The sequence below is a fragment of the Marmota monax genome, unplaced genomic scaffold (assembly GCF_021218885.2).
Source record: "Marmota monax isolate L192 unplaced genomic scaffold, Marmota_monax_Labrador192_F-V1.1 WCK01_AAM20220418_F8-fsc00048, whole genome shotgun sequence".
NCBI classification, from domain to species: Eukaryota; Metazoa; Chordata; class Mammalia; order Rodentia; family Sciuridae; genus Marmota; species Marmota monax.
The window spans coordinates 6392091-6406024 of NW_026694895.1; the positions used below are offsets into that span (position 1 = coordinate 6392091).

At 35.7% G+C, this 13934-nt stretch overlaps 1 protein-coding gene across 1 annotated transcript in view; it reads left to right on the forward strand.

Annotated features, from left to right (window-relative positions):
• The window catches only part of Neb (nebulin), a 202939-nt gene that overhangs the window by 87034 nt on the left and 101971 nt on the right, over window positions 1-13934 (forward strand). The window contains exons 65-72 of the mRNA XM_058573519.1: window positions 371-574; window positions 865-969; window positions 3005-3112; window positions 5385-5696; window positions 6020-6223; window positions 6964-7068; window positions 11457-11564; window positions 12730-13041. Coding sequence (XP_058429502.1) covers window positions 371-574; window positions 865-969; window positions 3005-3112; window positions 5385-5696; window positions 6020-6223; window positions 6964-7068; window positions 11457-11564; window positions 12730-13041 — 1458 coding nt within the window. The remainder of the gene's footprint in view (window positions 1-370; window positions 575-864; window positions 970-3004; window positions 3113-5384; window positions 5697-6019; window positions 6224-6963; window positions 7069-11456; window positions 11565-12729; window positions 13042-13934) is intronic.

The following is a 13934-nucleotide window of genomic DNA, read 5'->3' on the forward strand; positions in this document are numbered from 1 at the left end:
GCCAAGGCCTAACACTGATTTATTGGCATGTTTCTGGACATGTGTGGCTTCTCTCCCTCTAAGGTCGCATTCTTTCCTGTGCTCGTTGATATTTTATATAACAGTGTTCACTGAACTGACTGAGAGAAGATATTAGTTGGGATCATGCCTCTCCTAACAAGCTGAAGTATTTGACAACCCATTATTATGGCTCGGAGACATTTCTGGGTCAATTTAGAGCATATTTCTTCTTTTAGTCTGTCTGCTACAGTGAGCTTGTTTACTATTTAAAAATATGGAATCATACTTTATTACTGATACCATTTGCATATATGCCCTAAATATTTTGGTCCTGATGAAGAGTTTCTGCATTTTCTTTTTCTTTTCTCAGAATATTTATAAGTCTGATCTCCAGTGGCTGAGAGGCATCGGCTGGGTTCCCATTGGGTCTCTGGATGTGGTCAAGTGCAAGAAAGCTGCAGAGATCCTGAGTGATAACATCTACCGCCAGCCTCCAGACAAGCTGAAGTTCACCAGCGTGACAGATTCTCTGGAGCAGGTGCTGGCCAAGAACAATGCCCTCAACATGAACAAGGTGAGCACTGGATGCCTCAGACTTTCAAGACTTTCTAAGATGCCAAGAGATGTTATGATATTTCAATGAAGAGCAGATTAAAAATTATTCATGGAAGAGTAGGGTCATATTTATCTTTTAAATTACATACTCGAAATCCTCTAAATAATCTCTATTTCTAGTTTTGTCCTCAATAACTAGCAGTCTCAAACCTCCAACAAAATACAGGTCAATAATAACCCTGTTTTAATTGGGCTTTTTGTAATTTCTGTCTCAAATGTTTTCAACCAATACCTTATCTTCTTTTATAGCGTTTATACACAGAGGCCTGGGACAAAGACAAGACTCAGGTTCACATAATGCCTGATACACCCGAGATCATGTTGGCGAGACAGAACAAAATCAACTACAGTGAGGTGGGGGCAAACCCTGTGGTGCTGCATTTATTCTGTTGCTGTCATTGTTGGGGTTTCTACATTTAGTTTCAGGGAGATTCTTGGGCCTCAGCTATAAGGATGCATGCGAGCTTTCTTATGAATACGCAGCCCATCCAACATTTCCTCTCTGGGTTGAATATGCTATTTCATGGGATTCTGGACAAATGAAATTACATTGTTTTTTTCAGTTCATGGCTATTCCAGGGTGGTTAGTAGCTCTGAGCAGTCTTTTGGGCATTTCTAAGAAGTAGAATCGCCTTATAAAACACTGGATCACTATTTTTGTTTTACACATGGATACAGTATCTTTATTTTGTTTTATTTTTATGTAGTGCTGAGAATTGAATCCAGTTCCTCCCATGTGCGAGGCAAGCACTCTGCCACAGAGCCACAACCCCAGCCCTGGCCTACTACTTACACTAAAATATTCTTTGTTTTTGCCTGAAATTCAAGTTCAGTTGGGTGTGTGATATTTTTATTTGCTAAACCTGGCAACCCTACCAAAGAGGACTCTAGTAATATGTACCTCTTCCCCACTGGGGTCCTAAAAAAAATTGAGAACTAAAACTATAGGGTAGAAATAGCAGTCAAGTGTCACTATTTTTCTTTTAACTACTAAAGTTAGGTCAAAAGACACATATTTATGACAGTCGAACAAGCCAGCTAACTGAATGTGGGAACTGGTTTCCCTACCAGGGCACTGGCACCCTGGAAACGGGTAATGTGCCTGTCGTCTCAGAGGTGAGCCCCTGCTTAGAGGGCACTAGGCTAGTTCCTTGGAGAAAGAGAAAGCTGACTGAGCATGCCCACTAATCCCATCCCCACCAATCACAAAAATCAGTAAATCCCTGCACCTCTCTAGGTAAGAGAGTAAAGGGACAGAGAAAGGCCAGAGTTAAGTAATTGAACTTCTTGTCTAGAAAGAAAACCTCAAATGTGGAAAGAAGCATTCTCCATCAACAACACAGCCTACTGATTTTTTATAAAGTAAAATATAATTTTTAAAAAATATTTACTTTTTAGTTGCAGTTGGACACAATACCTTTATTTCACTTATTTATTTTTTTATGTGGTGCTGAGGATGGAACCCAGGGTCTTGCACGTGCGAGGCGAGCACTCTGCTGAGCCACAACCCCAGCCCATAAAATATAATTTTTAAAAAATATTTTTAGTTGTAGATGGACACAATACCTTTATTTAATTATTTATTTATTTTACTTTTATGTGGTGCTAGGGATTGGACCCAGGTCCTCGCACATGCTTAGGCGAGCACTCTACCACTAAGCTACAATCACAATCCCAGTCCCTAAAATATAATTTTATAGACATATATTTTACTAATACCATAAAACCAAAATTTAGAATCTTAAAGTTGAGATTATAGTCAGGTTAACTATGTTTTAAGTTAAGTTACTCTTTCTTTCTGATTTACTTTCTAAACATTATAAAATATTATGATTGTTACAAAATTTTAAGTAATAAATGAACAAAAGTGTATATATTTTATTTATAAATTAATGACATTAAACACATTATTCCTTCCATTTATTTTACACTTAGTAGTATATATGAATTGATGCTCTATCAATATATATAGATTATATTCATGTATTGATATGTATATCATTAATATTACAATCTGCAAATAATGTATTTAATCTGAAATGCTATAAATATAATAGATGAATATATCAATCTATATTAATACCCATTATTATATCTCATGTATTTCTAACACTATCTAGTTTTGGGGGTAGAATATAATTTATTTGCTGGAAACTTAGATTGTTGTCATTTTCTAGTTTTTTAAAAAGTATATGGTATAGGGCTGGAGTTGTGGCTCAGTGGTAGAGCGCCTAGCACGTGTGAGGCCCTGGGTTTGATCCTCAGCACCACATAAAAATAAATAAATAAAATAAAGGTTAAAAAAAAGTATTTGGTGTAAATTACTTGATAATATCCAAATTGTTGCTGTCAAACCTTTTGTTTTAATTCTTTGACTTTCTTTCTACAGACCCTGTATAAACTTGCCAATGAAGAAGCAAAGCAGAAAGGCTATGACTTGCGAATTGACGCCATCCCAATTGTGGCAGCCAAGGCCTCCAGAGATATCGCCAGTGATGTAAGTAGCAGTACCCAGATATTTATGTGGAAGGATGGGGAGGGGAGACTGACTCACTATTAATACATGACGTTGCATCCAGATGTCTTACTGAACACTGATTGACTAATGCTTCTAAAGCATTTTTTAATTTGAAAATATTTCTTTTTAACTTCAAAAGTCTTTAATGTCCAGGTCCCAGGGGGAAAGAGTTATCCTAAACTTTAGTATAAAATTGAATCAGAATCCACAGTTTTTTATAATTATGAGAAATTCATCTTTACAGTTTGAGCATGTAATCCTGACATAATTCAGAAAATGCTAGAAGAGAAATCACTTGGTTACATCCTTGGTTCAATAGCAGGTGAACACCAGGTACACAGCCTGGTCTGGGAAAATGCACCTTTCCTCAGGCCTGCTCTGTAGTTTTGCCAACTCTTTCTTTGAAAATTATTTTAAGTGCTTCCTTTTGAATTATTTTCCAATGAAAACTAAAAAGACAAACAACCAAAAGATGAACCTGTTGCTCTCTGAAGGAAATAGGTCCCTTGGAAGAGAATTTAGACTTTTGTAAATAGGTACTAGAATTTGTGTGATGTTGTTGCCTAAAGTAGATAGAAAATACCCAGAGTCAGCCCTTGCCAAAACCATCAAGATGTTTTCTTGCTCATTTATAGTTCATTTTTCCACTTGAGGGATCCCAAACAAACCTCAGCCAGTTATCTTCGACACAGCAGGGCAGACACAATCCAGTCCATCTCAGGGAGCCAAGTGACCCAACAAAAGTCATCAGAGCCAGATTTTAGAGGGGCAGAGAATGTGTTGGGGGAAAGAGAAAATGTGGATTTAGGATTAGCATTCTCAAAGTTCCACGTGAGATTTCCAGGTTAGTGATGTCACTAGACCAAGATGACAAAAGGCAGTGAACAATACAGATTAATCTTCTGAAAAGTGTCGCCACTTTAATTTCTAGGAACTAAATGTCTGCAAACCATGGGACTGTGTATTTCAGCCTGTCTTCCCATTTAGACTAGTGCTATGAAGTTTAATCAGCTTAGGATAAGGAGTTAAGTTGATGTGCAGATAATTTCATTTTTTTTGCAAGAATTATAAATTTTAAAATAACAATGTTTTAAATTAATGAGACTTTTAACACTTTCTATTCATTTTATTTATTTTTATTTTTTGAGTTAATTTTTTTATTTATATGACAGCAGAATGCATTATAATTCTTATTCCACATATAGAGCACAATTTTTCATATCTCTTGGTTGGATACAAAGTATATTCACACCAATTCATGTCTTCATACATGTACTTTGGATAATGATGTCACATTGCACCATCATTTCTAACCTCTTGCCCCCTCCTTTCCCCTTCCACCCTTCTGCCCTATCTAGAGTTTGTCTATTCCTCCCATGCTCCCTCTCCCTACCCCACTATGAATCAGCCTCTTTATATTGGAGAAAGCATTTGGCATTTGTTTTTGTGGGATTGGCTAACTTCACTTAGCATTATCTTCTCTAACTCCATCCATTTACCTGCAAATGCCATGATTTTATTGTCTTTTATTGCTGAACAAAATTCCATTTTGTATATATGCCACATTTTTTTTTATTCATTCATCTATTGAAGGGCATCTAGGTTGGTTCCACAGTTTATCTATTGTGAATTGTGCTACTATGAACATTGATGTGGCTGTGTCCCTGTAGTATGCTATTTTTAAGTCCTTTGGGTATAGACCGAGGAGAGGGATAGCTGGATTAAATGGTAGTTCCATTCCCAGTTTTCCAAGAAATCTCCAGACTGCTTTCCACATTGGATGCACCAATTTGCAGTCCTACCAGCAGTGTAGGAGTGTACCTTTTCCCCCACATCCTCACAAACACTTATTATTATTTGTATTGACAATAGCTGCCATTCTGACTGAAGTGAGATGAAATCTTAGAGTAGTTTGATTTGCATTTTTCTAATTGCTAGCAATGATGAACATTTTTCATACATTTGTTGATTGATTGTATATCATCTTCTGAGAAGTGTCTCTTCAGGTACTTGGCCCATTTATTGATTGGATTATTTGTTTTTTTGATTCTTAGCTTTTTGAGTTCTTTATATACCTTAGAGATTAGTGCTCTATCTGATGTGTGAGGAGTAAAGATTTGCTCCCAAGATTTGCTTCCTTAATAAGACTCCTTTGGCACAAAAATTAAAATCAAGAAACAATAAATGGGATAAACTCAAACTAAAAAGTTTCTTCTCATTTTTATTTTTGAAACCACCATTTTTATTTCAGTACAAATACAAAGATGGTTACCGCAAACAGCTGGGCCACCACATTGGAGCCCGGAATATTAAAGATGACCCCAAGATGATGTGGTCCATGCACGTGGCCAAAATCCAGAGTGACAGGGAGTACAAGAAGGACTTTGAGAAGTGGAAGACCAAGTTCAGCAGCCCAGTGGACATGCTGGGGGTGGTGCTGGCCAAGAAGTGCCAGACCTTAGTGAGTGACGTGGACTACAGAAACTACCTCCACCAGTGGACATGCCTGCCTGACCAGAATGATGTCATCCATGCTCGGCAGGCCTATGACCTCCAGAGCGATGTGAGTGTCTGAGAGCCATGGTAACTGCATTTATGGGAGCAATGCATATTAACACGTAGACAAAGTTCTCATATTTGATAGAAACCTTGGAGGATGATGTTTTTTGTCTCTGTTCCTCATTTTTTCAAGTGTCCATTACTTTTTTAAAAATAGATTATATAATACCATAAAATGTCTCTAATTTTCCTTTATATTTTAACAGATAGAGATATAAAATTTTATATACCAATGTTTTTCTGTGTTTCTCCCCTGCCCCTCTGGCTTTGGAAATCAAGTGTCATAACAACTTTAATAATACTTGCTTATGTGTTTGATTTCTTCAGAATGTTTATAAGTCTGATCTCCAGTGGTTAAGAGGCATTGGCTGGGTCCCCATTGGGTCTGTGGATGTGGTCAAGTGCAAGAGAGCTGCAGAGATACTGAGTGATAACATCTACCGCCAGCCTCCAGACAAGCTGAAGTTCACCAGTGTGACAGATTCTCTGGAGCAGGTGCTGGCCAAGAACAATGCCATCAACATGAACAAGGTGAGCCCCCAATTTGAGGGGAAATGAACAGGATGGAATGTCATTTAGAATACCTATGATTTTTAAGTTGATCTTTTTTTTTGTTTTATCCAATTAAATTACTATCCAAACTATAGTGATGTGTTTGAGTTTTGTATTCTCTTATATAAGAATCCCACATATATATGATAGGAATTCTGCTTTGATATTACTCATAAAATAGAGTTAAAAATGGGACAGCTGTTTGGGGGTTCAAATTCTTTGAAGTTGATGAGGTTATATATTGTTTGGTATATAACCTTCTAATAAAATTCCTATTTTGCTGGGTGCCTACCCAGGTAAACATAAAGAAGATAAATTAGATGCAAATATTTATATCATTCATTAAAAGAAATTCTAAACATGACATACTCAGGCACATTTGCAATTAATAAATGAAGAAAAACAAAACCGTAGGAAGAATATAATATAGTCACACACAGATGTGTACATATACTTGGGAAATGCCTAATTTTAATTTAATTGGAGTGTGGGGAACCTGGTAACGTGTGTGTTAATGGTATTTATGTATACATTTATATTTAGTTATAATGAATACTCTGTAAAACCAAAGAGGTTGAAGGGTGTTAACATACTGTACATTGTTGAGATACCAGGGAGACTGGCTTTAAGTTTTATCACTATCTCTTAAATGAAAACCATTTACAAAAAAAAAAAAAAACTTTGTTTTTCTAATTCATCAACCTTTTTATCCTTCACAGCGTTTATACACAGAAGCCTGGGACAAAGATAAGACCCAAGTCCATATTATGCCTGATACACCTGAAATTATGCTGGCAAGACAAAATAAAATAAATTATAGTGAGGTGAGACCATTTGTTTTATTTTCTTCCTCTGAACACATTGGTTTTTGCTGATATAGAAATGTCATATTATGAATTAATCACCAAGCAGGCTAATTAGTTCAGTATTGTATTTTATGCTCATTATCCTACCTTGACTGTACATATCATTATAAAATAGGTAGATAGAAAAATAAATAAGCACAAAATATCTCAGGAGGGAAAAATCCTCATACTCAACTATTAATGTCTGAAATATTAAGTTTTATTTAAAATAATTATTGCTATTTATCAAATTAGAACTTCCTTCAAAATTTGTTTTGCATGTTTATTGGGTTTTGTTTATTTTACCTGTAAAATGGGATAAAAATCCCTATCTTGAAATTTTTTTGTGGTGACTCAATGAGGTAAGCTATATAAATGCCCAGTGTAAAGCCAGGTATAAAATAATTGCTTAATTCATAAGCTTGAATTTCTCTCCTTTACTCTAATATCACCTGAAAATTGGACATATGACATGCTCAAAATGATGACATTTATTTATAAGAAGTGAAATGAGAATTCTCAAACTCACCCATTTCAAAATTGCCTGAGGATAATAAACTACATTCTTTCATGAGCTACTCCAGCCTTGCTAAACTTGTAATCACACATCTTTCAGTTCTGAAATCCTGTTGCATAGTCTTTTGCTCAATTGCTCTTGCCTAAGTCAAGAATTAATCTGGTTGATTCAAGAATACTGATTTCTTATATGGTTAAGTATATTTAAAAAAAAAACATGAAGACAAACTTTTCAGTTTGAGATCACTGGAAAATTTAAACAGTTAGTCTCAAGACTTGATTGAGATAATTATTTTACCTTTACCAGATGAAGAATTATTTTTATTATTCTTTAGTCTATAATTATATAAAGCTAAAAAGGAGGCATGTTTATATCAAATAACAGGACTAGTAAAATGAAGTGGATATGACTTCACTTCCTCCAGCATCATAAAACAGACCTGAGCTGGGTGCGGTTGCAGATGTCTGTAATCCCAGAGACTTAGGAGGCTGAGTCAGGAGGATTGAAAGTTCTAAGCTAGCCTCAGCAACTTACTGAGTCCCTGTCTCAAAATAAAAAAGGGCTGGAGATGTAGCTTAATGGTAAAGTGCCCCTGGGTTAAATCCTGACTCCCCCACCGTCCAAAAATCACTCTGAGGAGAGTGATCACAAGTATTTGATTGAACTTGGCTGTACTCATTTTCAAATGAGCCATTTTCTCTTGGCCACAGAGCTTCTCTGTTGGGCTACCTTCTCTGGGAGCTTTATCTTAGCTAGGCAAATGAAGTTTAGCTTCTATCCCAGATTGTAAGTGCATCTCACAAACCTCTCCTTTTTACTGAGGTGAGTGAAAGTTGCTGAGAGGATATTGGGCTATTTTTAATTCTAAAAATTTCAGCTGGATCTCCTGAGATTGCAAAAATATATTAATTCTGAAAGAACTGTTTTCTCAAAAGTAGATTTCGGAGTGGTGAACTTGAACTTCTGCTCAATCTGTGACCAAGGGTAATTTCATCCCATACTTTACTCCAGAAATATAAAACAAAGCAAACACATCTTACTCATTTCCCTTAGATTCTCATTTACCTATTCTAATTCTCTTGGGTAAGTGACCTACCAAACTTTAAAATGTAGCCTTGGTGATAATGAAAGGCGTTCTCTTCTTTGAAATACTACATCTTTTTAGAATGTTGGGTGTATTCAAGAAATCCGTTTGATCTAAAGCAAAAAGATGATTTAAGCACATTTTCCCCCATTACCATGGAAAAACATAATAGATAAAGTATTTGATTCTTTAGTTATAAAAGAAATATTTCTAGAAAATTTTCAAAAAAACTAACCCTCTGAGGCTGGGCCTGGGGCTCAACTGATAGAGCACTCACCTAGCACGCGTGAGGCGCTGGATTCCATCCTCAGCACCACATAAAAATAAAATAAAAACATTGTGTCCACCTAAAACTAAAAACAAACAAACAACAATGACAAAAAACTAACCCTCTGTATATTATCTTAAAAATATTAAATTTATTCTTATTTTTACTTAGCTTTTCCTTATGAAATCTCATCTTAAAAAGAATGTAAACTGTCACATCTTGCTGATCCATGTTATAAACAAACAATAACATCTAAGACCCTTAAGCCATTTAAATATTAATGCTTCTCCATCATATTTAAAATTCAGATATTGGTACAGTATTCTTAATTCAATTTGAAAATTATGAAACAACTATTTCTGCCACACTTTCAAAAAACTATCCTTACATTTAAAATTTTGTCTTTACATGGCCTAAACAATTGAAAAGTATGTTGAACAAGGTCAGGTAGAAAGAAGGATCTAAAAGAATTATAGATCATTGTTTTTCCTTTAAAGCCATAAGCGATTTCTAAATCATTTCCCAGAACCATCTACTACTTCTATGTCTACTTTAACTGACTCAATAAATCTCTATCATAGAGGAAATGAGAAAGAAAGATTAAATAGTTCAATTGTAGGCTGATGTGAGTATGTGTCTCTGTATTGGGTATAGGGATGAGCTGCCTTCCAACCTCAGTTACCTTTGAGTTTGACAAAGGTTTTCTAAGGGGCACGCTTGCATGGCTGAGTGTAAGCAAGGAGTTAACAAAGCTTCAACTTCTGTATGTACTCCCTGCCTGGGAATGCCCCTGCCCTTGATTGGTGTTCCATTTCCTTTTTCATAGTCACTCTTCTTTCACTTTAAAATAAAAAAGGCACAGTTTAAAGGTGAGGAGAGAAACTAGACCAAAAAAAAAAAAAAATGCAACTCATGATCTTGAATTTAATTCTGGAGAGAAAAATAACATTCTATAAAGGATTTTATTGGGATAGTTGAAATTTGAATGATCCTATATATTGGACAATGATATTGCATCAGTATTAAATTTCTGGCATTGGATAAATATATTGGGATTATATAAAACTATTTTTAGTCTTTGGAGAGAGATACATGGTGAAGCATTTTAGGTAAAGTTATCATGAGGTCATTAGCTTTAAATTAAATAAATATACTATGTAGTTCTTCATCCAAAGTTTTATATCCATTCTTTTGACCTTATTACAGTTTTGGAGTGAATGTGAATTCTGTGAGAACCAATTAATTTTCTCTTAATTGGTTCAACAATTGAAAATAATAAAAGAAAAATATACACAATATATACACACATAAAGAGGGAGGGAGAGAATGCAAACATATGGCAAATATTAAAGAAGTGGTTAGTTGTGGATGTTTCTTTTCCCATTCTTACAACTTTTCTGTAGGTTCAAAATTTTTCACGAAAAGGAAAATGCACATTTAAAAATATTGAAACATACATTTAAATATTCGACCAAGTATTGTTATATAAAGATTTAATTATAAAAAGAAGAAAAAGAAAGAAAGGAATATCTGCCCCAGTAGGTACTGTGTTATCTGTCAGAGAATACTAAAACAAAACTTTGCCAATTTAATTCAGTAGTGCCCGACAAGATCTGTTTGAGTCAAACTGTGATAAGTCACAAATATCTTGTTAAAAGAGCCAATAAATTTTTACTTTTTATGTTTAAAAATAGTTTACCAAAATGCATTTCATTTTGACTTATTGAATACCAGTACTAGCAGTTGTTTTAAATTTCATGTTTTGAGGATATAGAATTAATTAAAATTCGTGTAAACAAAGAAACTGACAAAAATGGCTAAAGACTATTAGTATGGATAATTTATTTAAAGTATGGTTGTCAAACTGTGCTCCCATGGAACACCTACATTTTGCCTTCTGTGTATCTGTCCTGCCAGGGCTGAATGGTGGTGGTGGTTTCTCCATTCAAAGGAAAAAAAATAAGAATTTTATCATTTTTGTACTTTTGACTTATAAATCTTTGGAACCCTCTATCCCCACATCCGCTAACAATTTCCAACAGTTAACACAAATAAGAGAAGAGAAAATATTAGCATAGAAATTGAGAAACAGCAATTCATCCTTCATTCATTTCTTATCAGGGACACCATGCTCAAGTAGTGATGATATATTATTATATAACCATATTGGCTGCTAGTAAAGTTATTCTTAATTCAGATTTGGAACTGAATCAGTATTTCTTGGTCGTTTCATTTAGAGCAAGTGCTGAACAACATAAACACATTTAAGAGCTATTGATTTAATGTATAAAAATCTATGAAGATTTGTACAAAGAGAAGTTGTGATGTTAAAATTTGCTGAATGTGGAATTTCCACTTAATTGTTTCAAAAACTGGTAAAATAAAGAGGTCTTTTTTTTTTAATTTAAAGCTGAATATACCAGTGTAGTTCTATATCCATTCTTTTGACAAAAATCACAGTTTCAGAGTGACTGTGAGTTCTGTATCTCTCCCCTCAGAGCCTCTATCGCCAGGCCATGGAAGAAGCCAAGAAAGAAGGCTATGACTTACGAAGCGATGCCATTCCCATTGTGGCTGCCAAGGCCTCCCGGGACATTGCCAGTGATGTAAGAGCTGATCGAGTCCTGACATGGGTCCCATTAGGCCAGTCGCCTGCATGGGGGATTGTGTTCTTGGAATATAGCAGGATGTCTCTTTAGTCATTGTCCATCATAATGCCCTCAAATGCATGATCATATAAATTGGGACTTGAGACTATAGGTGACTTCCCTAGGGTCACAACCCTCATAGTGTCCAAGCCTAGATTGGAATGTGGTTCCTTTGACTATCATCTTTTCCTCTTTGCTTGCTAGGAATGAATGCCTCACTTAAAGTCAGTTGGACATGTTGAGCTACTCATAAAACCTAATGAATTCTCTTCTGGGTACACCCAAAGCAAAAGTGACAGAAAAGAAGCAGGTTTACCTGAGTTCTCGAGAGCCCACAAGAGGGAGGACATAGGATAGCAAAGCGGCTAGAAATCTTCATACTGTGGGGTCTACAGGATCAATTTTTTTTTTTTTTACTTTAAGAACAACATGTTCCTGGACATCTTTAAAATTTATCCAAGAGTAGAAAAAAATTATTTGTTCTTATAGGTTTTTAAAATTTTTAAATTGTGGGCAAAAAAAAAAGAAAAGAAACAAAACCTACATAAAATTTACCATCTAAACCATTTTCAAGTATACAGTTGCACAGCATTCAATGTATTCATATTGTTGAACATAGATCTTCATCATTTTTCATCTTGCAAAACTGAAACTATGTCCATTAAATAAAATTGCCCATTTTTAAACTACCCCTTCTGGATTATTTGTGAAAAGGAAACTGTTTCTCTATAAAAATTTAGTTTAATTTCTTAAAAAAAATAATTTCTATAAAAATTTTAAACCAGCTAAACACGCACCCCAGTTGTTCTCTCAGATGGAGTGACTCACATGAGGACTTCCAAGGTGCTATCATGACTTGTCATTCTAATTGGGCTCACTCAGTGTTCATCTTTTATCACTTTTGACACCATAGAAATTCTCCAGCATATATAGAGGAATTGTCAGGGGTCCTTCTGTGGAGACTTTAAGCGTAGCTCCTTCTTCTTTGGACCTAAGTGGGCCCATATGCAGCATCAGAGCAGCTCATTTGAGGAAACCCCCTGTTAACTTGAGGATTTCACAGAAAGAATAGCAGGGATCACCTTTGGTGCCACCTCCTCATATGTTGGGTTCTCTCTTCCAGTACAAATACAAAGAAGCCTACCGTAAGCAGTTGGGTCACCACATTGGTGCCCGAGCCGTCCATGATGATCCCAAGATAATGTGGTCCCTCCACATTGCCAAAGTGCAGAGTGACCGTGAGTATAAGAAAGAATTTGAGAAATACAAGACAAGGTACAGCAGCCCAGTGGACATGCTTGGTATTGTTTTGGCCAAGAAATGTCAGACCTTGGTCAGTGATGTGGACTATAAACACCCTCTGCATGAATGGACCTGCCTGCCTGACCAGAATGACATCATTCATGCCCGGAAAGCCTATGACCTCCAGAGCGATGTGAGTATCCCTGCTGTTGCCTCTGTATGTCAAAAGCAGATCTGGAACATGTCTGTGGGTTCCAATTAGTGCCAATGGACTGGAATTTATATATTTCAAACAACATGCAGTTGAATGCTCTGAAGGAGTTTCCAGCTAGAAGTACTATAGTTTGTTTTCCTCTCTAAAAGTTATATATAAGAGGAAATCAATAGTATCAATTCTATACAAGAGTATATCCTAGTGATTCAGGAATACTTTGTCTGAGTTAGATGAAACTTAACCCTCAAAAATAAATCACTAGCTGGGCACAGTGGTGCACAACTGTAATCCCAGCATCTTGGGAGGCTGAGGAAGGAGGATCATGAGTTCAAAGCCAGTCTCAGCAACTTAGTGAGGCCCTAAGTAACTTAATAAAATCTTAAAAAGGGATGGGGAAGTGGCTCAGTGGTTAAGTGACCCTGGGTTTGATCCCTGGTATGTATGTGTGTATAAATAAATAAATAAACGGATCACTAGCAGCCGAACATGGTAATCCCAGAAATTCATGTAATCCCAGAAATTCAGAGTCTGAGGCGGGAGGATCACAAGTTCAAAGTCAGTCTCAGCAACTTAGTGAGGTCCTAAGCAACTTTGTGAGACCCTGTGTCAAAATAAAATGTAAAAGGGAATGGGGATGTGGCTCAATGGTAAAACACCCCTATGTTCAATTGCTAGTACTAAATAATAATAATAATAATAATAATAATAATAATAATAATAATAATATCACTATCAACTTTTGGGTAAAGAGGTGGAAATGTGTGTGAGTACTGATATTAGAGTGTAATATGGAGAGAGTGGGAAGAAAAGTACGTTGTACTAAATCACTTTAATAAACATTCAAGTCTTAACATTTCCTGATGGAAATAAGG